The following is a 26,556-nucleotide window of genomic DNA, read 5'->3' as shown; positions in this document are numbered from 1 at the left end:
TAAGAAAGCCCACCAAACTATTCTATTGGGAAATGTAGTTGATTGCATAATACTGGGGTGGGAACTTTAACTTTGTAATAATGTAACTTTTTGGAGGGAACTTTACTGTTGGTTTCACTTTTGACTCTTTATAGTCTGTAACAATAAACATGTTTTTTGAGGAAATTGCTCTGCTTTATTCCTCTTTGTTGGAACCATGACAGTAGCAAGGTATTAAGCTTTTTTCTTCATATACGTATGGGTACAAGTTTGGTTTACAAGTGAAAATGTCTCCCAAACGTTTATATGTACGGTCTACTCTGGTTCAAAATTGCATTAACCCAGCTGAAAGGGACTTTATAAATGGCTTTATTGATCCAACAGTGTACTATATGAGCAATGTTTTTTTAAATATTTCCTGATTATTAACAAGGTTTCTAATTTTGAAAGGCTAATAAATTATTGGAAACAATTGTGGCACATTGTAAATCATGCCCTACTTAATACACATTGAACAAAAAAGCTAAACGAAGAAAACAGATGAATACATAGAACCTATGGGGGGAGGGTGTGTGTGTGTAATAAAAAGTTATAAAGTGGTAGAAGGAGGTGGAATGAATTCAGATTTGATTTAGTTTCACATTGCACAATGATGCGTAGAAAACCATGGAATGACAAAAGCATTAGCAAGGTAGATTTCTCTATGAAAAGAAATTGTAGTCTATAAAATGTGGGAACATTCCACATTCTAAAATCTTGGCATTTTTTAGAATTTTCCTAATTGTACAGTTTTACATCTGTGGAGATAATCCATGCAGCATTGATAGTACTTCAGTCAACAATATCTTCTTCCTTTACGTCGAAGGACCTAAATGGGAATTAGAGAACTGAAATCCTTTTGCTGTTTTCTAGTCTGAATGGACATTTGGCTTTTGAGTGGTAGGCAAGGATTTGTGTTTCAAGAGTGTGTATGAGTATTAAGTGAGAAGACATTTATTTTCCCATTCTATACAATTAAATAATATATAAATTTAATAAATCAAATAAAAGCATTTCTTATTCTCCAGCCAGCAATTCCACCTTCTCTTTGAAGACCTGTAAGAGATACCATTATTATTTTTTTGAAGGGTTTTGAGGGGCAAATGGAAGCCAAGGCCTTGAATGGGATCATCTCCCGGGATCTGGGGATTCTCCCAGTCATTCCGCCTCAGCCATGGGGTGGCCCCAAGGGATTCACGGGGGGGGGGGGGGGAGGTTTCCCATCAGACAACTGCTGAATTAAGTAGGTGAAAATTGTGGTAGTTCTTTTTGATTGGGGTTTTTTAATCTGGCCTGCTTAAATCAGGGACACCTTAAAGTGTTTGGATGCGATGCCCCCCCAGACATTTGAGGGGGTAGAAAAGAGCTCTTGAGGCAGACTGGAGGGGGGCCCTGAGGGAAAAGAGAGGGAGGCCTAATTCAGAGTCAGACTGAGAGAAAGGAGTCAGGTGTGTCCTTGGGAGCCACAAAGACCCCCAATAGTGGTGCTTCCCTAGGGGGACCTCTTTCCCCTCCCCCCAGCCAGCAAAGAGGTTCCTCCCACTACACAAGGACTGCCTTTTCCTGCTTCACTGGGAGGGTGGTGGTCAGAAGGAGAGGGGTCTTGCAACCTCCTGCCCCTCCCTCACCCTTCAGCCTTTTCCCCAATGTCTCTCTGGTAGAGGGCTCGCAGTCCCTTTCTCCCCCCCCCCCCGGCTGCCCTCCCCAAGTGTGGCCCTGCTCCTTTTTCAGTTGGGCTGCCTGAATCCGAGACACTTCAACGCCTTTAGACATAATGGGGCCCCCAAGAGTCTCGAGGGGGCTGGAAAAGGATTCTGGAGGGGGGCCCTGAGGGAGAAGAGGGGCCCCGAAGGAGGCCTCATCCAGAGTCTGACCAAGAAAAAGAAGTCGAGGCCATCTCCGAGGAGCCACGAAGAAGTCCGATGGCGGGTCTTGCTTCAGAATCATGTCTCTCTTTCTCTCAACGGTCTTTCCCGCCTTTTCCCACCTCGCTGTCTGAGGGAATCGCACTGGGCGGGGCATGGTCACAAGGGAGGGGGGAGGGGAGGAGCCTTGCAAAGTCCTGCTCCCCTTGTCCTGCAACCTTTCCTCCAACGCCTCTCCTGGGGGCCCAACCCCCCTTCTTGGGGGGAGTTCTCCTTCTCCCCCCCTTCCCTTCGAGGGATTCTCGCCAGCTGACCCACCAGCAGCAACAGGGGGACTTTGGAGTTGGCTTGCCAGGAATAGGTTGCGCCAATGAGAATCCTCCCTTCTGTTGAGTCATCTGTCTCCGGGCAGAATGTCTCTTGATTTCTCCCTGTCGGAGAAAGCTTTTGGAGCCCCAGAAGTGCTTTTTTTCAGGAGGCAACTGGACTTTCTTTGAAGAAAAGCTTATTCAGCTCTGACTGGATGGTGGGGAATAGTCAGAGATGAAGAAGCTTCTTGGATGAGAAGCAAAACGTCTTCAAAGGAAAAAAAAACCCAGAAGTCCTTTGAAGCAGAAACTGAGGAACTGGGACTGGGGTGGGGGAGTCTTACCCTCATTATGTGCAGCCAAAGCTGAAGGGGACCTTGGAACTGTGAGTGATTCTGATTCTTATATTATTTCTATCTTGTAGGTAGTGGCTGTCCTTTCCCCCTCCTTAATTACAAAATTATTACAAATTATATAATTACTGAAGCTGGATTGATTCATGATTTGAGTCTGCATTCTCATTTCTTAGGGAAATATTGATGTATCGCCTGGGATTTTTATATGGATAGGTATAAAAAATGATCTGGGTGAAATCTGTCACTTCAGGCAGGCTTTTATGGGATGTTTGGATGGAAATAGGGATTGCTGCTCCTGGCTTCTTCATCTGGTCTGGAAGGTGAAGGAGGAGAAGACGAAAAGGATGTGGTCCTGACAACTCTGATCACAGTTTTATGAGGATGTGGTTACAAAAGAGGGAAACATCAGCAGGCATCAAGCTCTCAAAATATATCAAAAGCACCACAAGATGTCACGTTCTGCCAGAGGTTGTGTGTGTGTTTGTGTGAGAGAGAGGGGGGGGGAGAGGGAGGGAAAGAGAATGGGAGAGAGTTAGGGAGGGAGAGAAAGAGAGAGGGAGAGAGAGAACAAGTGGGAAAGAGAGGCAGAGAAAGAGAGACAGACAGACAGAAGGGAGGGAGAGAGGGAAAGAGAAAGAAAGTGAAAAAAAGTGAGAGGAAGAGGGAGAGACCAAGAGAGAAAGCTAGTGGGAGAGGGAGAGAGAGAGAGAGAGAGAGAGAGAGAGAGAGAGAGAGAGAGAGAGAGAGAGTTACAGAGAGAGGAAGCAAGAAAGGGAGAGGAAAAGCAAGAGGGAGACAGAGGCCTAGCGAGACACACAGACAGACGGAGGGAGGGAGGGAGCGAAAGGGAAAGAGAGAGAGACCGAGAGGGAGGGAAAGAGAAATGGAGAGGAAGAGAGCGCGGAAAGAAGGGGGGACAGAGAATCGATTGGCTCCCCAAAGGACGGAATCCCTATCCTCTCCGCGCTCGATTCCTTCTGCGTGGTCCGGAGACTGCCGCCTGTGAGTTCCTCCCTGGGAATCTGGGGGCAGGGGGGAGGGCAAGGGGGGAGGTCTAGTGACTCAGATCTTCCCCAGGGAGGGAGAAACAGACTCCGAATCCCGAGACTTGGAGGGAGCGGGGAATCCACCCCATAACTGCTCTGGGCTGTGCATGTAGAAGATCTAACAACGGGGGAGGGGAGAAAGTTGGGGGGGAGGGGAGAGGAAGCCTAAAGGGACCACTTGCTCACGTCTCCTTCAGATTCAGCTTCCAAGACGGGAAGGATCTTCGGAGAGCCAGCGGAGACCAGTTGCCAGGCGGTGCCAGTGGCTGAGAGATTCCTGGTGAGCGTGGCAGAGGAAAAGAAGCAGGAATAGAATGAAAGGGACCTTGAAGTTCTTCTAGTCCGACCCTCTGCTCAGAAAGGGCCCCAGGTGAGAGATGCTTCTTTTGGGAAATGTGAAGGGATCTTTGCGTGCTTGAATTCTTAAATGCCTTCCTGATAAGAGTTTTGGGTGATTGATAATGCAAGTAGATCATTTAAAGAGCCTCATTAAAGAAATTGCCCTTGCATTCTTCCAAAGAGTATCTCATTTGGAGCAATTCTCCCATTGGCCTCCATCCATCCCCACCGATGGACAGGAGGGTTTGGCCACTTTGTGGAAAGAACATAAAATCTAGATCCTCTCATGTCTCGTCCTCTTCAGCCCTCTCCTTTGCTTCTATTTCACGTTCTGAGGTCCTTCCAGGAATGGGGACTAATTGGGTGGATCCCACAAATCTTTCTCCTGAACTCTGAGAGGGATCCCCAAGGATAAAAGCCAATGTCAGGGGATCTCATTACATGAGGGAAGACCATTGTGCTGGACTGAAGATTTTCTGGAAACATTGTCGTTATCCTTAATTCTCTGTGTCTTCTCGTGTCTTTTTCACTGGATTTAGTAGAAGGTGACCCAATAAAAAAAGTAATAACTCCCTCTTCAAGCTAGAAGACTTAAGGTGCCCAAAGGAATTCCCTCCATGATGAGAGATTTTTGTTCTCAATGAGGCAGAAGAGAGCAACCTGTATTTTGGCCTTAAGAGATAATTTTGACTAAATTCCTACACAGATCCCTGCTGGACCATTTCTAACACCGCCTGTCCTTGCAGGTATGTTCCTGGATTGCTAGAATTTCACAAATTGCTCTTCCATGATGGTTTCAAGCTGCCAGGAATGAGGGGCGGAATTTGCAATGATTGAGCGAATGCTTTGGTTGCCAAGAGTGTACTTCCATGTGATGATGATAATGATGATGATAAAGTTGGAAGGGACCTTGAAGGTAATTGGGTCCAATCCCTTGCTCAGGCAGGAAACCCTACACCATTTCGGAGAAATGTTCTAAAAGGATAGGAGAACAATCCAATTGAGGTTTGTTCTTCACTGTGTGGTGGGGTTTGGTCTTCTCCATTTCTTTTTGGCTCTCATCATGGAGCCTATGAAAGGCCACCAAAAGCAGAGTATAGAAGAGGCCAATGGAGGTTTCCTGAGCAAGACAGGAAGAAATCTTCAGTTGGGTCTTCAAACTAGAAAAGATGAAGTTGCAGCCTTTCCTGTTTCCATCCTGTCTCTCTCCTTCCCAGTGGATGAAATGGAGTCACCATTGTTCAGCGAATCAAGCAATTTAAATTTTAAAAAATCCTTTAAAAAAAAAAAAACATTGTTCATATGGTACACTGTTGGAGCAATAAAACCATTTATAAAGTCCTTTTCAGACGGGTTAATGCAATTTGGCACCAGACTGAACTGTACATATAAACATTTGGGAGACATTTTTACTTGTAAACCAAACTTGTACGTATACAGTATATGAAAAAAAAGCTTAAAATTCCTTGCTACATGATTAATGGCCAGTATTTTCAACACAATTAGAGCTAAAATGAATATACGCACATACATTTCCCATTGCTTTGCTTGCATACACCAGCTCTTCACAAAACGTGGAGGCTGATCCCAGACTCACTTTAGATGTTGCTTCTGCCTCAATAAAGCAGCTTGACCAAGCAGAAGTTTTGGAGTAATGAGAGGGGCAATTGTTTAACAGATTTTCTTGAGCGGGACCTTACCTCTCACTAGATAATACCTCTGGAATTAAGAACTCTATTCTGGGACCTATCCAAAATCCAAATACATTTATTCAGCTGCTTCTACAGCAATGGCCTGAAAGGAAGACTGTTCTCCACAATTTCTCACAGATGTTATTCTTTTTACAGTCCCATATCTATAGATGGTTTGATATCCCTCCCGTCCTGTATGCATCCATGATGTGGATCATATTAATACAGGAAATAAGTTGATTTCTTAATTTTCCACCCTCTGGATTCTTTTTTGAGAAGTATACTGTTTTCACCAAAAATCCTTCCGCATTGCAAACATTTCTCTCCTGTGTGGATCCTCTTATGGGAACTAAGGTGTTTTTGTAATCTGAAGCTCTTCCCACATTCTGTGCTCTGATGGAATTTCTTCCGTGTGTGGGAACTAATGTGGTAAGTAAGGAAGCTGCTTGAACTCAAACTCTTCCCACATTCATTGCATACATACAATTTCTCTCCCATGTGGATCCTGTTATGGGAAGTAAGTGCACGGTTCTCACTGACGCTCTTTCCACATTCCAGGCATTTATACAGTTTTCTCCTGTGTGGGTCCTTTTATGGTAAGTCAGATAGCCACTGTCAGGAAAAGTCTTTCCACACTCTGTGCATTTATAAGGTTTTTCACCTGAATGGATCCTTTTGTGGGAGGTCAGTTGATCACTATTTCTGTAGCTCTTGACACACTCAATACACTTATAGGATTTCTCTCCCATATGAATCCTTTTATGGGAAGCAAGGTCACCACTTTGCCTGAAGTTCTTCCCGCACTCTAGGCATTTATAAGGTTTCTCTCCCGTATGGATCACTTTATGCTTAGTAAAAGAAGTGTTAATCCTGAAGGTTTTTCCACAGTCTACTCATTTATATGGTTTTCCACCTGAATGGATTTTTCTATGGCATCTCATGTAACTACTACTGCTGAAGCTCTTCCCACAATGTATGCATTTAAAGGGTTTTTCTCCTGTTTGGATCCGTTTATGTAAGAGAACACTTTACACGGAAACTCTTTCCACACTCCATGCATTTATACCGTTTCTCTCCTGTATGGATCCTTTTATGGGAAGCAAGGACACCACTTTGCCTAAAGCTCTTCCCACACTCTATGCATTTAAAGGGTTTCTCTCCCGCATGGATCAATTTCTGCTTAGTAAAAGAAATGTTTGTCCAGAAGCTTTTTCCACACTCTATGCATTTATACAGGTTTTCCTCTGAATGGATCCTTCTATGGCATATCAGGTAACTACTAGTGCTGAAGCTCTTGCCATGCTCTATGCATTTAAAGAGTTTTTTTCCAGTATGAATCCTTCTATGGGAAGTAAAGGAATTCTTCTCACTGAACCTTTTACCACGGTCCACACATTTATAAGGATTTCTGCATCCTTTTATGGGATTTGAGACACTCACTGTTCCTGAAGGTCTTTGCCCACTCTAGGCACTCATAGAGTTTTTCTCTGGTGTGGATCGATTCTTGGCAAAAAATTTAAAAGCAAGAACAGGTCTTGACATCCGGATGTGGCACACAAATTGTCTCACATATGATGCATCTTAGTTATATTCAATAAGACAACGTATGTCATTGCAGCATGGAGCAAGACAAAATTTGTTCCTGATTAGGACAACTGCAATAAGCAAAAACATCCTCTCCCTCAACATCTTCTGCTCTGCAGTGATGACACAGATCCCAGGATGACCACAAGACCAAATGTCAACCCTTGCCAGAATGACTGGACACCCCACTGATCTCTTTCTTCTCAATGAAATTGTGCTACTTAGAGGACTATGAGCACAGTAAGGCTGTCACTAAAGTGTCTAGTAATACCTTGGTCTGACTTAATTTTCTTCCAGAGGAACCCTTACCTAAAGAGGCCACCATCGCAAACATTTGCAACATGACTTTTCGATGCAGGGCTTTCTGGCTGGGATCCAGCAGCAACCACTCTTCGGTACTGAAATGGACAGCCATCTCCTCAAAGGACAAGACCCTGAACAAGGAAGAATCCCTGTGAGCAGACTCGATAGAATTTGCGAGATCTCCTTTCATCCGCAAATCCAACTAGCACAAAGGGAAAATTCTTCATTGGACATTTCCCTAGCCGGACTCAATGTATTACATGCTAATATAGGCAGAATTCACAGCCTACCCCAGACAGCCAATTAGGGCATGACTGACTCTGCGGACCTTGTGTTATCAACCCGCCTTGATCAAGTGGCAGAGTGTGCCTTAGACACACCATCTACCAATGGCTCCACCATTTCATGATATTTGCAAGAGATTCTGTGGGATTTCCGTCTGACACAGTAACCAAAAGGTCTTTGTGGTTCTTTGAAGGATCAGCCTTGTTCCCAGTCGTGAACATTCATGAAAATACAAGGAAGGCACTTTTGGCCGTCAAGATGCAGATGATACACAAAGTGATTTCTGCTCCTCCTGTTTTTATCGCTTTCCCCAATGATACGAAAACAAGATAATACTTAAATAGGTTTAACCTAACTATTTGTGTGTCCTATCTGCTTTACGTGGGTTAGACAACATGACCTTCCAGGTGGCATTTTTTGAAACCAGAATGATATAACCACTAAGAAATTCCATTTCCAAAATTTAAATGTTGACACATGGGCCTAGTTGACTGATCATGAATTTACATTTCCAATTTCCTGCTCAGGAATAGCAGTATCGTATGTTGCATCCCCAAAGGAAACTAGAGGTCTCCTACTGCTCCCTCATATTAGCTGCTGATCTCTTCCTTCCTACCTGAGTTGGAAATCCAGTGACTCTTGCAGCTCCACCAATAGAACAACACGACTCAGTGACCAACAGTGACTCCATTTTGTCCACTGGGAAGAAGAGAGACAGGATGGAAATAGGAAAGGCTGCAACTTCATCTTTTTTAGCTTGAAGACCCAACTAATCCGTTTCCATCCTCCAAACATCCCATAAAAGCCTGCCTGGACTGACAAATTTGACCCAGATTATTTTTGCTATCCATACATAAAGCCCAGGAGATACATCAATATTTCCCCCAGAAATGAGACTGCAGACTCAAGTCATGGATCAATTGAGCTTCAGTATTGATATAATTTGTAATATTTATGTAATTAAGGTTCATGGGGAAAATGCAGAGGGGGAAAACGACAGTCACTCCCTAGCCTAGAAGGCAGAAATAAATTTTCAAAACATCCTCATCACCTGATTCTTATCAGAACAGAACTGGAAGGGACCTTGGAGGTTTTCTATTCCAGCCTTCTGCTCAAGCAGATCTTATAGCATTTCAGATAAGTGGCTGTCCAGTCTCTTCTTTAAAATCTGCAGTGATGGAGCGCCCATAATTTCTGAAGGCCAGCTGCTCCACTGGTTAATTGTCCTCCCTGTTACGAACATTCTCCCTAATTCCAGATTGCTTCTCTCTTTGATTAGTTTCCCACCCTTGTTTCTTGTCTAGTTTTCTGGTGCTTTGGAAAATAAATCAACCCCCTCTTCTTTGTGGCAGCCCCTCATATACTGGAATACTGGCTATCATGCCCCCCCCCCAGGCCTTTTCTCTAGACTGGACTAGACTTTTCTCTAGACTTTTCAGACTTCAAATTTCCCAGTAGGTCAGGGAAACGGGCTCCCCATGAAGCAGAAGATGTTGCATTTGAAGGAGGAGAAGCATACAGATAGTCCTCTAGAAAGCCAGAGTTGATCATGCACTGGAAGGTTGGAGATAGGTGTCACGGAAAGGTCTTGTGAAAAACAAGTGAGCTGTGTCTAGATGAGACTGCTACATTCTGAATCGGCTAAGAATGGGATTTCCACATCTCAGCAATTGTTGTCTCCCGTAGAGATTGCTTCACTCAGGGCCCATCTGTGTTCTCTTTGGGACAACCTAGTTCCAAAGTCCCCTCCAGTTGTAGCTGCACACAACACACACACACAGACACAGACACACAAACACACGAACTTTCTCATTTTCTGTTCCAAAGGCTTTCTTCAACAGGGAGAAATCACAAGAGATTCTGCTCAGAGACAAATGACTCAAGAGAAGAGCGGATTCTTATTGGCGCAACGTATTTCTGGCAGGCCAACTCCAAAGCATCCCTGTTAAGACCCCCTGCCAATTTCATTTCTCCCCTTCCTCTCTTGGGAGGGGGCTTGCGGGAAGCCTTCATGGGCTCTGCTGGGGTCACCGTTGCTGTTGGTGGGTCAGCTGGCAAGGATCCCTCGAAGAGAAAGGGGGAAGGAGAACCCCCCCAGAAGGGGGCTAGGACCTCGAGAAGACGCGTTGGGGGAAAGGCTGCGGGGCAAGGGAGACGGGACGTTGCAAGGCTCCTCCCTTCCCCCCGCCTCCCTTCTGGCCACGCCCCTCCCAGTGCGGTTCCCTCAGGCGGCGAGGCGGGAAAAGCCGTTGAAAGAAAGAAGGACGCGGCTCTGAGGGAAGCGTCGCCATCGGGCTTCTTCGGGGCTCCTGAGAGACGGCCTCAACTTCTTTTTCTCAGTCAAACTCTGGATGAGGCCTCCTTCTGGGCCCCTCCTCTCCCTCAGGGGCTCCTCCACCCCCACACAACGTCGTCCCCAGGAGCCCCTTTCTAGCCCCCTCAAGGATCTTGGCCCATCACATCCAAATGCATTGAACTGCCCCTGATTCAGGTAGCCCCCAACCGAGAAAAAGCAGGGCCACGCTTGGGGGGACAGCCCCATTGAGGCTGGGGGGGGGGGGGAGAAGAGGACTGGGACCTCCCCCCCGCGGAGATGTTGGGGAAAAGGCTGCAGGGCAAGGGAGACGGGACCTTGCAAGGCTCCTCCCCCATTTTCCTTCTGGCCACGCCCCTCCCCGTGCGATTCGCTCAGGCGGCGAGATGGGAAAAGGCGGGAAAGGCCGTTGAGAGGAAGATGCGGTCCTGAGGGAAGAGCTGCCATCGGGCTTCTTTGGAGCTTTTCAGAGATGGCTTCGACTTCTTTTTTTCGGTCAGACTCTGGATGAGGCCTCCTTTGGGGCCACTCTTCTGCTTCGAGGCTCTTAGGGGCCCATCATGCCCAAACACATCGAGGTGTCTCCAATTTAATGCATAGAGTGTGGGAAGCAGGAAAAGGTAGGAAAAAGTTCCAAGAGACGTGGGAGGAGCCTCTGTTGGCAGGGAGAGGGGAGAGAGAGAGACACACACACGGCTCTGAGGGAAGCACCGCCATCGGGGCTCTGTGGGGTTCCTCAGGACTCGACTCTTCCTTTCTCTTGGCCTGACTCCGAATTAGGCCTCCTCCATCCCCTCTTCTCCCTCAGGGGCCCCCTCCACCCGCACACAGCAAAAGGCTTCTCTGGTTCCCCTCTGAGTTCTCAGATATAAAGAAAGATAAAATTGGCCAAAGCACCATCAGTGCTGCATGGATTATTTCCACAGATGTCAAATTACATAATTTAGGAAAATTCTGGAAAAAAAACCCTCGCATTGTGAGGAACGTAATGAATCTTCCTACATTTTTAGAGGCACTGCTTTCTCCCCTTTGTTGCTTCATTTATAGGTTCATCTGCCTTGGTGCTGTTTTTCTCATATTCCATGGATTTCTATACATTCACCATCTGTGGAGTGGGAATCCTTTGATACTGAGTTTGATGTGAATTCCTTCTACCACTTTCTAGCACTTTCTGTCTATTCCATTTCTCTCCACTCACTGAAGCTTCTCCCACATATTCATTTGTTTTTTTTTCTGGGCAGTGACCCCCAACCTGTTGGGCACCAGGAACGGGTTCCATGGGGAGGTTTTTCTGTGGACCAGAGGGGTCATAGTTTTGTATGCTACCTGCATTCTGCAGATGGGGTTTCACTTCTTTGTGTGGCCTGGTTTCTGGCATGCCGTGACCCAGTGCAGGTCCACGGAGGTTGGGAACCCCTGATGTAGAGGCATCATCTGTATTGTGCAACAACTCTTTCCCATAATTTATTATAATAACCCTCCAAAATGAGAAATACAGTTAATCAGAACATACAGAAACATTTTTTAAAAGCTATAGTAAGGTAAAAAACACAGTCACAATCACACCAACACAAGATATCTCCAATTGGCAGTGCCACGGTCCTCTAAAATTTCAAATAGGATTGACCTTTCTGATTACTTTGATATCACCAAATATACAGTGGTACCAAAGTGATATTGAAATCCTTGACAAATTCAGTGGTCTGGAAATGTAACAAATCCAGAAAGGATTCTTTTTGATATGAATGATATATATATTTAATAATAAGGTTAGAAAATATGATCCTGGTTAGAAGACACTGAGTAATTTAAATCAAGCTGTTTAGTTCCCTTCTTAAAAAAATATTGTTCATATGAGTACACTGTTGGATTCATAAAAACATTTTTAAAGTAATCCCAAAGGTGTTTTTTCAAGAGGCAACTGGACTTTGTTTTTTCTTTGAAGATATTTCACTTCTCATCCAAGAAACTTCATCTACTCTAAGTTCCTTGGATGAGAAGCGGAACATCTTCAAAGAAAAAAAAAAGAAAGCCCAGTTGCCTCTTGAAAAAGCATTTTGGGACAACCATGACCTGGATGTCCATAAACATTTTTAAAGTAAAGAGGCAATAGCTGGCAATCATAAACTCGCTGGCCACACTTCTCTTTACAGCAGGATTAATGTGATTTTGCAACCAGAAACATACTCAACCAAACGGGCATGTACATATAAATACCTGGAAAAGATGTTTCACAGATAAACCACAACTAATGTACATCATGATACATAAAAAACAAAGAACTAAGAGCTTAAATACTTGGCTATATATTGAAGGAAGGCGGGTATTTACAATTAGAGCTAAAGTACACATACACGTACAAACATACATTTCCCCCTGCTTTGCTTACATATGTAGCTCTCCACAAAGCCTGCAGCCTGATCCCAGAACAACTTAAGATGTTGCTTCTACCTAAATAAAGCAAACTGACCAGGCACAGGTCTTGACAAATACTGGCATAATAATAAGCAGGACAGTTTAATAAAAGATTCTTGTGAGCAGATATAACTAACTAGGTTATATCTCTGGTATTTAAAAAAATCTATCTTGGGAGCTCTTTCCATAATTCATACATTTATTCAGTTTCTCCTATGACAATCCTCTGTTCACTTTTTTCTGTGGGATCATTGTACTTACTGGACCCTTAAGAGTTGATTCTTTTACAGGAAATAAGACAAATAATAATAATAATAGTAAAGTTGGAAGGGACCTTGGAGGTCATCTAGTCCAACCCCCTGCTCGGGCAGGAAACCCTACACCATTTCGGACAAATGGCTGTCCAGTCTCTTCTTAAAAACTTCCAGTGTTGGAGCATTTACTGCTTCTGGAGGCAAGCTGTTCCACTGATTAATTGTTCTCACTGTCAGGAAGTTTCTCCTTAGTTCTAGGTTGCTTCTCTCCTTGATTAGTTTCCACCCGTTGCTTCTTGTCCTGCCTTCAGGTGCTTTGGAGAATAGCTTAATTCCCTCTTCTTTATGGCAGCCCCTGAGATATTGGAACACTGCTATCATGTCCCCCCTTGTCCTTCTCTTCGTTAAACTAGACATACCCAATTCTAGCAACCGTTCCTTATATGTTTTAGCCTCTCTTGGTGTTCCATGTATTTATATCTACATTCTCTCTCCTATGTGAAACTTTTTCTGGGAAATAAGAGCGCCTTGTACTGAAGTTCTCCAGACACCTACTTGATCATTCTTCTCCCAGACACATGTATCTGTGGTTCTTCCATATGGATCCTTTCATGGGAATTAAGGAACCTGTTTTTGCTTAATTTCTTCCATTCTCCCTGCATTTATGGATTCCTTTCCCAAGTAGACATTTCCTTCTCAAACTGTTCCCACATTCTATGCGTTCTAATGTTTCTCCCACGTGTACCTACAGTAACTTATTTTCCAAAAATAAAGTTTCTATTCCACTTGAAAAAGCCAGCATGGTGCAGTGGTTAAGAGACCAGGCTGGAAACTGGGAGTCCCACTTTAGACACTAAGTGACTTTGGGCCTGTCACTTTCTCTCAGCCCTATGATGGCAGCAATAGCAAAGCACTTTGAAAAACCCTGCCAAAAAAACCCTGCAGGGACTGGTATCATCAGAAATTTAAAAAAAAAAAAATCTATCTGCAAGGCACATGCAGAAAGAAAAGCATTTGAAGCTCTTTCCACACTACATGCTTACATGCTATTTCCCTTGTATGGAGCCTTTAGACACATCAGTTCATAATTCTTGAGTGAAGTTCTGCATTTACTGTATATGTTTGATATTACAGCCAATCCTTTTACAGGAATTCAGAACACTTCAATCCCAAAAGACATGTTCTCCATGTGGGTCCTTTTATGGAAAGTAAGTTGATTGCTCCACATAAATTTCTTTCCACATATCATGCATGTATATTTTTTCCCCATTTCTGTTAGGCAGCATAAGAGTTTCACAAAAACTCTTTCCATATTCAGAGCATATTTATCGCTTCTCCCGTGTGTGGACTCGTTTATGGGAAGTAAGGTAACGGCTCTTGCTAAATCTTTTCTCACACTCTGTGCATTCATAGGGTTTTTCTCCCGTATGGATCCTTTTATGAGAAGTAAGGAAACTGTTCGCTTTTTCCACAGTCCATGCATTTATAGGGTTTCTCTCCTGTATGCATCCTTTTATGAGAAATTAGGTGACTTTTCCACCTGAAGCTTTTCACACACTCCGTACACTGATATAGTTTCTCATCTAGGTGGATACAAACATGATTCGTCAGGGAGATGTTAGAAACAAAACTCTTCCCACATTCCTTGCATATGTATGGTTTCAACCTTGAATGGATCTTCTTATGAGAAGTAAGGGAACTATTGATACTGAAGCTTTTTCCACAGTCCGTGCATCAATAGGGTTTTTCTCCAGTATGCATTTTCTTGTGGGAAGTTAGGTGACTATTCAGTTGGAAGCTTTTCCCACACTCTGTACAAGTATATAATTTCTCCCCCGAGTGGATACTAATGTGTTTCGTAAGGGAGCTGCTTGAAATAAAACTCTTCCCACATTCATTGCATATATAAGGTTTCAACCCTGAATGGATCCTTTTATGGCAAGTAAGAGAACTGCTGCTGCTGAAGCTCTTTCCACACTCCGTGCAGGTATAAGGTTTCTCTCCTGTATGGATCCTTTTATGAGAAGCAAGGGAACTGTTCAAACTGAAGCTTTTCCCACACTCTATGCATTTATAGGGTTTTTCCCCTGTATGGATCCTTTTATGGGAAGTTAGATAACTGCTGCTGCTGAAGCTCTTTCCACACTCCAGACATTTATAGGGTTTCTCTCCTGTGTGGATCCTTTTGTGATATGTAAGAGAACTATTCATAATGAAGCTTTTCCCACATTCCAGGCATTTATATGGTTTCTCTCCCATGTGGATCCTTTTATGAGAAGCAAGGGAACTGTTCAAACTGAAGCTTTTCCCACACTCTATGCATTTATAGGGTTTTTCCCCTGTATGGAACCTTTTATGGGAAGTTAGATAACTGCTGCTGCTGAAGCTCTTTCCACACTCAGGACATTTATAGGGTTTCTCTCCTGTGTGGATCCTTTTGTGATATGTTAGAGAACTATTCATACTGAAGCTTTTCCCACATTCCAGGCATTTATATGGTTTCTCTCCCATGTGGATCCTTTTATGGTAAGTAAAGGAACTTTTCATACTGAAGCTTTTTCCACAGTCTACGCATTTATATGGTTTTTCCCCTGTGTGGATCCTTTTATGGGAGGTCAGATAACTTTTGGTGCTGAAGTTTTTTCCACATTCCAGGCATTTGTAAGATTTCTCTCCCATATGGATTCTTTTATGAAAAGTAAAGGCACTGTTCATAGTGAAGCTTTTACCACAGTCCGTGCATTTATAGGGTTTCTCTCCCATATGGATCCTTTTATGATAAGTCAAGGAACTGTTCATATTGAAACTTCTTCCACATTCTGCGCATTTGAAGGGCTTTTCCCCCAAATGGATCTTTTTATGATAGTGAAGATTACCTCTCCACCTAAAGTTCTTTTCACAGTCCAAACATTTGTAGGGCTTCTCCTTTGCATGGATTATTTTATGTGGGATAATTTTAGTGTTATAGTTGAAGTTTTTTCCAATTTTGCAGCAGTTACTGAAATTGGGTTTCGGTTTGAATCTCTTCCCATTTCCTCGACACTTTCCGATACTACTTTCTTTGAAATCATGTTGAATCTGGAAATTATCCATTTCCACACATTCAAAGGTCAAGTTTTCTCTCCAAGTGTAAGATTCTTTTTTCTCATATCTCCTTCTTCCCCACTTATCTGCACATTGCTGTTCTCGTATTTCAGTTTCGATTATTTGTGATGGCACCACACGTGGCTCTCGATAATTTTCATTTTTCTGTGCATCAACTGCTCGGGGGAGGAGAAAAAGATATCAGAAACTCTACAACATATAGTTTGCAATCCCCATGACAATCCCTAGCCTACACCTATTCCTGGACATCTGGAGGGAGAACAAAAGGAAAAATGACAGCATGAATGCTATTTCTTAACTTAAAATGTTGGTGTGGCTGCTCAACTCGTATAATTCTGGGTGTCTGACAACAATTTAAATGCAGAACATAAGACAACATAATAACTAATGCAGTGTCCTGCAGCCTAGATCTTGACAGGATGTAGCATACACCCTTGTGTCAGATGTGCTAAAGCCACAACATACCTATCATTGCAGTATCACTCCAAGAAAAAAATATGGCTAATTAGGACAAGTGAAATAAGCAAAACCACCCTTCTCTGATTATATTCCCAATAGTTCTGCAGTATTGATGTAGAAGATCACAAGACTGCTTGTTAACTCTCCAGACCAACTATCTCTAACCAGTTCCTTTCTTCTACATGATACTATGTGTCAAGAGTGAAAACCTGGCAGCTACCTGCCTTATTGTTTTCACGTTGTCATTAGAGTAAGGGGCGGGGTGGAGATGAGGCTTCAAATGGGTTAGTTACAGAAACGAAACCTCTCCAGTTCTGCAGACATTTGTTGAGAAAAGATGTATGGAAACTTTTGAAAGACATTCTAACCACTGTGAAGAAGATAGCAGACAGTTATCTAAACAATGAGAATGTGTTTACATGAACTCTGTGGACATCTGGGAGGTTTGGTTGGGAATGTCATTGATATATGCTTTGATTAGATGTCTTGGGATTTTAGAGTTAGTTTTCCTCCGCCTATACTATGTCATGTATTCAATAAACCAGTAAGATTTTCAGAAATGGAAGAAATCCTGGACTTTATTTGGATATTCGAGCTGGAGGTTGATACTATGGTACTTAGAAGACCACAGAGGTGGACTGGAATTGATATAAAATGAAAAGAGAAAAGAAAAGAAACCATTTTAACAAGTTCTGCACAGATATCCTAAGCTGTAAATAAACAGTCCAATGACTCCTCAGTCTTACTTAATTTTCTTCTAGATAAACCCTTACCTAAAGAGGTTACAATCCTAGACGTCTCCAACATTATTTCTTGGTACAGGGCTTTCTGGTCGGGATCCAGCAGCGACCATTCTTCATTGGTGAAATGAACATCCACCTCCTCAAAGGACACAGGACCCTGAACGAGGAACAATCTCTATGAGCAGAGTCAGGAAGAATGTGCAAGATCTCTTTTAATCTGCAAATGCTAAAAACATGGAGTTATAATTCTTAGCTGGACTTTTCCCCAGCTGGATTCAACATGTTATGTGAAAAAAACATCCCCTGATCTCTAAAGGGGTTGTTACATACACCATCCTCTCCATCTAAGCCAGTGGTGGTGAACCTATGGCACGCGTGCCAGAGGTGGCACTCAGAGCCCTCTGTGTGGGCACACAGACCATTGCCCCAGCAGTTTGCCAGAGTGTCGAGCATGTGGCGTTTGGAAGTGACAGGCAGGAAGCGAGCAAGCAAGTGGCTTTGGCCCCAGAGATGGCGAGGGACTGGCCCCCACACACCTGGCCGCGGCCACAGCCTGCCATGACCACTGCAGCCACGCTCACCTATTGGGCCATGCCCCCACACCTCCTCAGGGCACCACAATGCTGATGCAGCCTTGGCACTTTGCGATAAATAAGTGGGTTTTGGGTTGCAGTTTTGGCACTCGGTGTCTAAAAGGTTCGCCATCACTGATCTAATAGGATGTAGGACAGCAGGTTCTCCCTGAAGGTTATTAAAGTTATTGTATGTGCATTAACTGTATTCCTATCTACTGAAAAATTTCATGTGGTTGGTTACTATAAATTGGATTCTATCAATTGACAACTCCAGCCCTCAGTTGACTTTCTCAGCTAAGCAGGTTCACTCCTGATCAGTCAAAGAATGAGGGACCACTTTATTTCTTTCTTTTATCTTATCCTTTTATCTCTTTTCTAATCCAAAGTGTTAAAAACACCAGGACATAGGCCAATAGAAAATCACTTGTCTAATGCAGCCCATGGGTTCTCCCTCATTGAAGACTTTAAGAAGAGTCTGGACAGCCACTTGTGGTATAAGCTCTCCTGCTTGAGTAGAAGGTTGGACTAGAAGACCTCCAAGGTCCCTTCCAACTATATTATTCTGTATTCTGTTATTCTGCAGTTTCTAAAAGCTAAGATGAAGTCAATATTTTCTCCAGTCTTTACCCTTTTTTTAAAATCGGCTTAGCTCAGGAAAAAAAGTTTTAACAACAACAACAATAATAATAATAATAAAGTTGGAAGGGACCTTGGACGTCATCTAGTCCAACCTCCTGCTCAGGCAGGAAACCCTATACCATTTCAGACAAATAATGTTGGAGCATTCACCGCTTCTGGAGGCAAGTTGTTGCACTGGTTAATTGTTCTCACTGTCAGGAAGTTTCTCCTTAATTCTAGGTTTCTTCTCTCCTTGATTAGTTTCCATCTGTTGCTTCTTGCCCTGCCTTCAGGCGCTTTGGAGAATAGCTTGACTCCCTCCTCTTTGGAGCAGCCCCTGAGATACTGGAACACTGCTATCATGTCCCCTCTTGTCCTTCTCTTCGTTAAACTAGACATACCCAATTCCAGCAACCGTTCCTTATATGCTTTAGTCTCCAGTCCCCTAATCATCTTTGTTGCTCTTCTCTGTCCTCTTTCTAGAGTCTCAACATCTTTTTACATCGCGGTGACCAAAACTGGATGCAGTATTCCAAGTGTGGCCTTACCAAGGCATTGTAAAATGGTATTAATACTTCTTAACTCTTTGAAAACAAGGAATAATTCTCAATGTATGCCTTTTCTTCTAGAATTATGGTATTTCACTTAATGATGGTTCAGAATGAGAACTGTCTTTGAAAAAGTCACTTAAGACCATTGGAAACAGTCGCACCAATACCCACGGTCACAGAATTGCAATTCATGCACTTTGAAACCAGTTCACTTTTATGTTTTCAGGCAAAAAAAAAGCCATTGGTTAAGTTGGGTTCTGTACTTATGACACTTGACTAGCTTAATAATCATGATCTGTTACATAACTGGTTACTCAACTCAATTGGTTACTCAACAGCCTCAACAACCACAGTGTTTTACAATGGAAATTCCTGTCCCAACTGTGATCATAAACTGACTAGCTGTATTTATGCAAGTGAAGCTGGCAGCCTTATTACTGGTTTTCCAAAAATGATAACAGCTGGCACTGCTTCAGACGTCCCTATTGCTTTGCCTAACAGTTTTTTTTTACAGCTTTTTACGTTTCATAGCGTGAACTATATATTTGGACTCCAGCAGTATAACCATTAAAGTTATGGATGCATTTCCAAAACCATCCTGAGAGTTAAGCCTTTGGAAGAATTGAGAAGAGTAAGAGTTTGGAAGAGTTGAGACTATGGGAATACTGCAGAGAAGAGCAACAAAGATGATTAGGGGACTAGAAACTAAAACATATGACGAAAGGTTGCAGGAACTGGATATGGCTAGTCTAGTGAAAAGAAGCGCCAGGGGAGACATGATAGCAGCGTTCCACTATTTGAAGGGCTGCCACAAAAAAGAAGAGGTTAATCTATTCTCCAAAGCAGGGCTTTTCAACCAGTGGTATGGGTACCACCTGTGGTACATTGGCACCTGGTATGTGACCATCTTAGAAAAGTAACGGGGGAGGGGAATAAACTGAATCGGTGGCAGCACCGCACAAGCCTGAGCGAGAGATGGCTGGAGCTGCAGGGCTGTCAGGGCTCAGCAGAAGCGCCAGGATCAGCACTTCTTCAGGACTGTCAGGGCTCAGTGGAAGCGCCAGGATCAGCACCAGGCTCCAGCTGGAGCTCGGCGCTGATCCTGGCGCTTCTGCTGAGCCCAGAAGAAGCGTCGATAAGCTGGAATGTTGCAGAATCTCCAGGGTCTTGTGATTGACATTCAGATGCTTGGCAACTGATTCATATTTATGACGGTCACAGTGTCCCAGGGTCATGTGAAGTGACCAAAACCTGCTACAATCAAATCGCCAGGACCAGATGGATTACACCCCAGAGTTCTCAAGGAACTGGCAGATGTGATATCGGAGCCACTGAACTATATTTTTCAAAGATCCTGGAACACAGGGGAACTACCAGAGGACTGGAAAAGAGCCGATGTAGTTCCCATCCTCAAAAAAGGAAAAAAAATGGATCCAGGAAATTACAGACCTATCAGCCTGACCTCAATACCTGGGAAGATCCTGGAAAAGATAATCAAACAACGAATCAACGAACACCTAGAGGCAAACAAAGTCATTACTAAAAGCCAACATGGGTTTGTCAAAAATAGATCATGCCAGACAAATCTTATTGCATTCTTTGACCAAGTGACAAAATTAGTGGATCAGAGGAATGCTGTGGACATAATTTACTTGGACTTCAGTAAGGCATTTGATAAAGTAGATCACAACCTACTACTTGACAAGATAGAAAAATGTGGGGTAGACAGAACCACTACCAGATGGATCCGTAGCTGGCTGACCGGCCGTACTCAGCGATGGTCCTCAATGGAACTGCAACTATATGGAGGGAAGTGTGTAGTGGGGTGCCCCAGGGCTCTGTTCTGGGCCCAGTACTCTTCAACATCTTCATCAACGATTTGGATGAAGGGATAGATGGGGAACTCATCAAATTTGCAGACGACACCAAGCTGGCAGGAATAGCCAACACTCCAGAAGACAGGCTTCAGATACAGAAGGATCTGGACAGACTTGAACACTGGGCACTAACTAACAAAATGAAATTCAATGGTGAAAAAAGCAAGGTTCTACATTTAGGCAAGAAAAACCAAATGCACAAGTACAGCATAGGTGGCACCATGCTCAATAGTAGTAACTGTGAGAGGGACCTCGGAGTCCTAGTAGACAATCACTTAAATATGAGCCAGCAGTGTGCTCAGCTGCCAAAAAGGCCAACACAGTGCTAGGCTGCATTAACAGAGGGATAGAATCAAGATCACGTGAAGTATTAATACCACTCTTCAATGCCTTGGTAAGGCCACACTTGGAATACTGCATCCAGTTTTGGTCACCACGATGTAAAAAAGATGTTGAGACTCTAGAAAGAGTACAGAGAAGAGCAACAAAGATGATTAGGGGACTGGAGGCTAAAACATATAAGGAACGGTTGCTAGAATTGGGTATGTCTAGTTTAACGAAGAGAAGGACAAGGGGGGACATGATAGCAGTATTCCAATATCTCAGGGGCTGCCATAAAGAAGAGGGAATTAAGCTATTTTCCAAAGCACCTGAAGGCAGGACAAGAAGCAACGGGTGGAAACTAATCAAGGAGAGAAGCAACCTAGAACTAAGGAGAAACTTCCTGACAGTGAGAACAATTAATCAGTGGAACAGCCTTACCTCCAGAAGCAGTAAATGCTCCAACACTGGAAGTTTTTAAGAAGAGACTGGACAGCCATTTGTCCGAAATGGTGTAGGGTTTCCTGCCCGAGCAGGGGGTTGGACTAGATGACCTCCAAGGTCCCTTCCAACTTTACTACTATTACTATTACTAAATGCTCACAACAATGAAAACCTTGGACAGGAGGAAGAGCGCCACCGGATGGGCAGACAGGTGTCTTGCTCGGCTGTGGCTTGGGGGGCACTTTTTCAGTGCCATTGTAACTTCAAACCGTCACTAAGCGAACTGTTGTAAGTCGAGGACTACCTGTACTTTATCACTTTTTTCCTTTTTTTTTTTTTTTTTGATCATCAACGTTTTGACACCTTGCTAGACGACTGGTGGTACTCGGATGTTGCCATATCCTAAAAGTGGTACAATGGGTGAAAAGGTTGAAAAGCCCTGCTCCAAAGCACCTAAACCAAAGACAAGAATTAATGGGTGGAAACTAGTCAAGGAAAAAAGCAACCTGGAATTAAGGAGAAACTTCCTGACAGAACAATTAACCAGTGGAACCGCTTTCCTTCAGAATGTCAATGCTGCTAACATTGAATGTTCTTGCTTTGACAACATGGAGTTTCAGCCTTTTTCTTTCTTATGCTTTACTCTTAGAATTAGATTATACTGGGGGAGGAGGAGGAATGTGATGGGAGTTAGTTAGACATAACAATATTGTACTAGTGTGTGAATTCAGAGCTTGAAATAAGAGATGATAAATGGCGGGTTGGAGAACAGGAGGGAAAGCCTGCAGTTCAAACTAATTGGAGAATGTGATTTATGACTGTTAATTAGAGGAGGGAATTGTGTTTGATACTGTGTGCTAAGGGGAGGGGAATCCAGATTTTGGCTTTGACTATATACGATGCTGAAGCTATGCTGCTCGAATAAAGATTCTTTAAGGTAAAAAATGCCTCAAAGTTCTTTGAAGAGTTTCATCTGTTGGAACCATGACACAGAAGTTATGGTTGCTTCATCACTGGAGACTTTTAAGAAAGGGCTAGATAACCATTGTCTAAAATGGTACAATGTCTCCTGCTCGAGCAGGGGGTTTGACTAGATAGAAGATCTCTGAGATCCCTCTCAACTCTGATATTCTATGTTCTGTGTTCTAAATCGAGTGTTTATACTTGAATCCTAATTTTCCTGTTCCACATCACTCAGGAACAGCAATATCATAAACGGAAACCCCAAATGAAACTGGAGGTCTCAACTGTTTCCCCATATTAGCTTTTGATCTTTTCTTTCCTACCTGAGCTGAAGGTCCAACTGTTCTTTCAGCTCCACCAGTACGTGGAGATGAGTGGATGAATAACAGCGACTCCATTTTGTTCCCTGGGAAAAAGACAAGAGAGCAGGGAAGGGATCAACTCCATCTTTTCTAGCTTGAAGCAACAACTTAGTATTTCTTCCTGCCCTGGGGAGGAAACCTCCATCCATTACCCCCTTCTTTTGGCAGTCTTTCATGGCTCCATCTTGGGATCCAAGAATAAAAAGAGAAGAGTACAGCCCAACCATGCACTGGGACACAAACCCCAATTGGGCCTCTGTCTTAGCCTTTTGGGCAAGGACACACAAGTATATACAAGTACACTCTTGCCAACCAAAGCATTCACTCAACCATTAATACAGTAGTGGCCAAAATTGTGGAAACCTTTTGGGAAAAGTAAATTTTTGAGATTTGATGGCTAATAACACCACTTTTTTTGGGGGGGGGAGTAGTACCATAAAATTATATATCAATGGAAATATAATTTAATCAAGAATGTAATGCAACATATTGTGTTCAATTATCTGTACTGTATTCTATGAAAAGGTATAGCCAAATAACCAGAAAAAGGAAGCACAACTTGCTTAGGTCGATATCAGGTAGCTTCCCTTCATCTGATTGTAGCCAATGAGCATGAGTGTTTAGAGAGCCAATCAGCTGTCATCTTGTTTTGGCAATGAGCCAATCAGATCGCAGTAGGATTCAGTTATTGATGTCATGTACTGAAGCTGAGAGGAGGACATTGGTCAGTGTGTTATGTGATCGCTATCAAGTTGGTTGGGGTTTTTTGTGTTCTTTCATTTAGTGACCTTGTAAAACGTAATAAAATTAAATTCATGGTGCAAAGAGTTGACTGGTTGCCCAGAAAGCGATGTAAAATAGTATTATTAAGTGAACAAGGCTACCGTTATAAAGAAATCACAAGAAAAATTGGTGGAAACTTAACCAAAGGTGGCATTTCTCCTGTACACTTTTCCCAAAAGGCTTCCACAATTTTGGCCACCACTGTATATGCTCCCACTACCCCTTGAAAACAACCCGTTCCACATAGATGGACAAATGATGTAATTCTAGCATCCCAAGAACACACTTGCAAGGCTAGAAAGTAAGAATGTTAGAGGGGGTCCAGCAGGGATATGTGTCAGAATTTTCTCCAAATTATCTCTCAAGGAAGGCTAAAGATAGGTTACTCCCCTTTCCATCTCTGATGGAATGAAGAATAACTAGAATCTCTTTGGAAAATCTCCAACCTTGTAGAATGACCCCGTTACCTAGTGAGGTGTCTTGACATTGACCTTCCTCTTTGTAGAGTCCTCTAAAACATGGCTCCCGAGAGGGATTTGTGGGATTCACCCTTTCCTCAGGACAATTAGTCCCTACCTCCATGAAGGACCTCAGAACCTGAAATTTTGATGAAAAAGGAATTAAAAGAATATAAGAACTACATTTTCATTTTCAACGTAGCAAGCGCTGTGTCCTGAAATCAGTAAACAGGGATTATTAAGATGTATCAATCTCCAAAACTGTTAGGAATCCATTGAAGAATTCCACACCTCCATATTTCCCAAGAGGAACATCTCTCACCTGGTGTCCTCCCTGCTCCTTCTCTACTTGGGTCAGAAGGAAGCCTTCAGCCAGGGCCACCGCCTGGCAACTGGTCTCTGCTCGGCATTCCCGCACCCAGCACTGCATCTCCCCAGGCAGGACAGCCAGAAACTGCTCCAAAATCACCTGGTCCAACATCTGAGCCTTGGTGTGCTTCTCGGGCTGCAACCACCCCCGGCAAAGGCGGTGAAGGCGGCTGCAAAGCTCTCGTGGTCCCTCAGCCTCCTGAAAGGGGCTGTTCCTGAAGCGCCAGTGCTGAATCTCAGAATTAAGAGCTTCCTCCAGGATCTTTTGCCCAGGTCCTGCCCAGACCTCCTCACAGCTTCGCAGCTGAGCAGCAGCAGGGCCTTTTCCCACTCGCTTCCCAGCTGGCTGGTTTGCATCCATTTCCAGTCTCTTCTCTGACAGGGATCCAGAAGGGCCCTGTGGATCTCCTGAGTCTGAAAAGGTTTTTTTCAGTCCCGGGATCTGAGGGAGTTGCCCAGAGAATCCCAGAGAAGAGTTTCAAGCCATTCAGCTCTCGAGAGGCCTCCAGTTTTTTACATCTAAAGTGGAAAAGGAAAAGAAATTTCAGAAATCACACAGACTGTTCTCATTCAGAAAGTGACAGTTTCATCAAATTCAGGACAGTTTGGAGAGGGGCAAAATCCTATTGGTTCACTCTTAGTGGAAGGTGTCTCCCTCCTTCCCATCAAACTCTTGACATACAGCCCCCCCTCCCCAATTCAGGGAAGGTCTTCTCTGGAGGTGCCGTTCAGCTCCACTGAGAAAAACTCCTGGGGGTCTTTTCAATCCCTCCCCCAAAAGCTTGAAGGGGGTCCGTTTGCAGAGGGTGGAGGAGCGCCAGACAGGGAAGCCCCCCGCTTGCCAAAATTCTTTTTTTGCATGGAAATGCTGGGAAGCAAACCTGGTTTATCCACATGTGGTAGCTCCTTTAGCCTTCCCCCCAGCTACTTCCTTCCCCGGGGAGACTCGGGGTTGGGGGACCCCTTCCTGCCCGTTTCCCCTCCCCAGATTTCCAGGTCACAGCTCACAGCCGCTCCTCCCCAGCTGGGCAGACGTGGCGGAGCGTGCGCAGTGGCGCTCAGCCCCTCGACATTGAGGTGGGCGCCCCCTATGGCTCCCTCTCCGATTGTCTTTTCCGCAGCTTTGCGGGATCGACCCGGGATCCAAAGCAGATCCCAGCAATGATTGTCTCCCCCCCTTCCCCCTCCCCCGATCCAGACCGACTGATCATCGGATTGATTCCTTTCTTCTAGCTGAAACTGCGGCAATTAGAGGCCTGGAATTAATAGGAGGGGGTTGGACTAGAAGACCTCCAAGGTCCCTTTCAACTATTCTATTCTAAGATGCAAAAGAATCATTTTAACAAGATCAGCACAACCTCACAGGGCGGTTGTTCTGAAGTTCGCCGCCTTGAATTGCTTACAGGGTAGCAAAACGGGGAATAAATAAATAAATAAATAAACTCCTTGAATTTGCAATCCAAAAAAACCCTCCCTCTCCCTTCCCCGAGGCTTTTCCCAGGAAAGGTCTATGGAGATTCTCCGTCCTCCAGGTCCTGGTTGTCCCAAAGATGTATTTTTCAGGAGGCAACTGGACTTTCTTGCTTTTCTTTGAAGACGTTTCACTTCTCCTCCAAGGAGCTTCTTCAGCTCTAACTAATCCTTCCATTCCCCACCATCCGGTCAGAGCTGAAGAGAACTCTCTCTCTCTCCCCCCCCCCCCCGCCTCCTTTGGTCCCTGCGATTTCTTTGCCGTCTGCGGATATGAAGGGGTTACAGCAAGCGAGCGCAGAGTCCTAGAGAAGCCAGTCCTCCTCAGAGCGAGCGAGGCTGCCCCGCCCACCTCTGGGCGCCTGGCATTCGTGTGGGAGGGCGGGGCTCAGGGTGTGGGGGGAGCACTCCGGGTCACGTGAGCCTGGCGAGAGCCAATGGCAGGAGAGAAGCACCTGTCAGGTTTGGGCGGGAAGGGAGTTGCTGGGTCTCTTCAGCTGCTTCTGTGCTGGGCGGGAATCTCCTTCTCCCTGAGGATAGACTGACTGACACACACAACACACTCACACACACAATTCTCCTTGAGGAAAGACTGACTGACAGACACATACGCGCGCACAGGCACACAAACACACACAGAGAGACACTTCGCCCTGAGCCAATGGCAGGAGAGAAGCACC

At 44.2% G+C, this 26,556-nt stretch overlaps 1 protein-coding gene and 1 pseudogene across 1 annotated transcript; both read right to left on the bottom strand.

Annotated features, from left to right (window-relative positions):
- Nucleotides 1-2,669: 2,669 nt before the first annotated feature.
- On the bottom strand, nt 2,670-7,622 carry LOC120301575 (annotated as a pseudogene).
- Nucleotides 7,623-13,111: 5,489 nt separating this feature from the next.
- LOC120301563 (zinc finger protein 737-like) lies at nt 13,112-25,909 on the bottom strand. The gene is made up of 7 exons (XM_039328970.1): nt 25,288-25,909; nt 24,360-24,925; nt 24,047-24,176; nt 22,758-22,840; nt 21,835-21,873; nt 17,116-17,242; nt 13,112-16,038 (listed from the first exon to the last, which is right to left on the bottom strand). The coding sequence occupies exons 2-7, from the start codon at nt 24,765-24,767 to the stop codon at nt 14,513-14,515; spliced, it is 2,313 nt and encodes a 770-aa protein (XP_039184904.1). The 5' UTR covers nt 24,768-24,925; nt 25,288-25,909; the 3' UTR covers nt 13,112-14,512.
- Nucleotides 25,910-26,556: the final 647 nt, after the last annotated feature.

Source organism: Crotalus tigris, unplaced genomic scaffold (genome assembly GCF_016545835.1).
Source record: "Crotalus tigris isolate CLP2741 ecotype Arizona unplaced genomic scaffold, ASM1654583v1 scf7180000024386.1433019, whole genome shotgun sequence".
Taxonomy (NCBI): domain Eukaryota; kingdom Metazoa; phylum Chordata; class Lepidosauria; order Squamata; family Viperidae; genus Crotalus; species Crotalus tigris.
The sequence above is the reverse complement of the archived record's forward strand: the minus strand, read 5'-3'. Positions and strand labels throughout refer to the sequence as shown.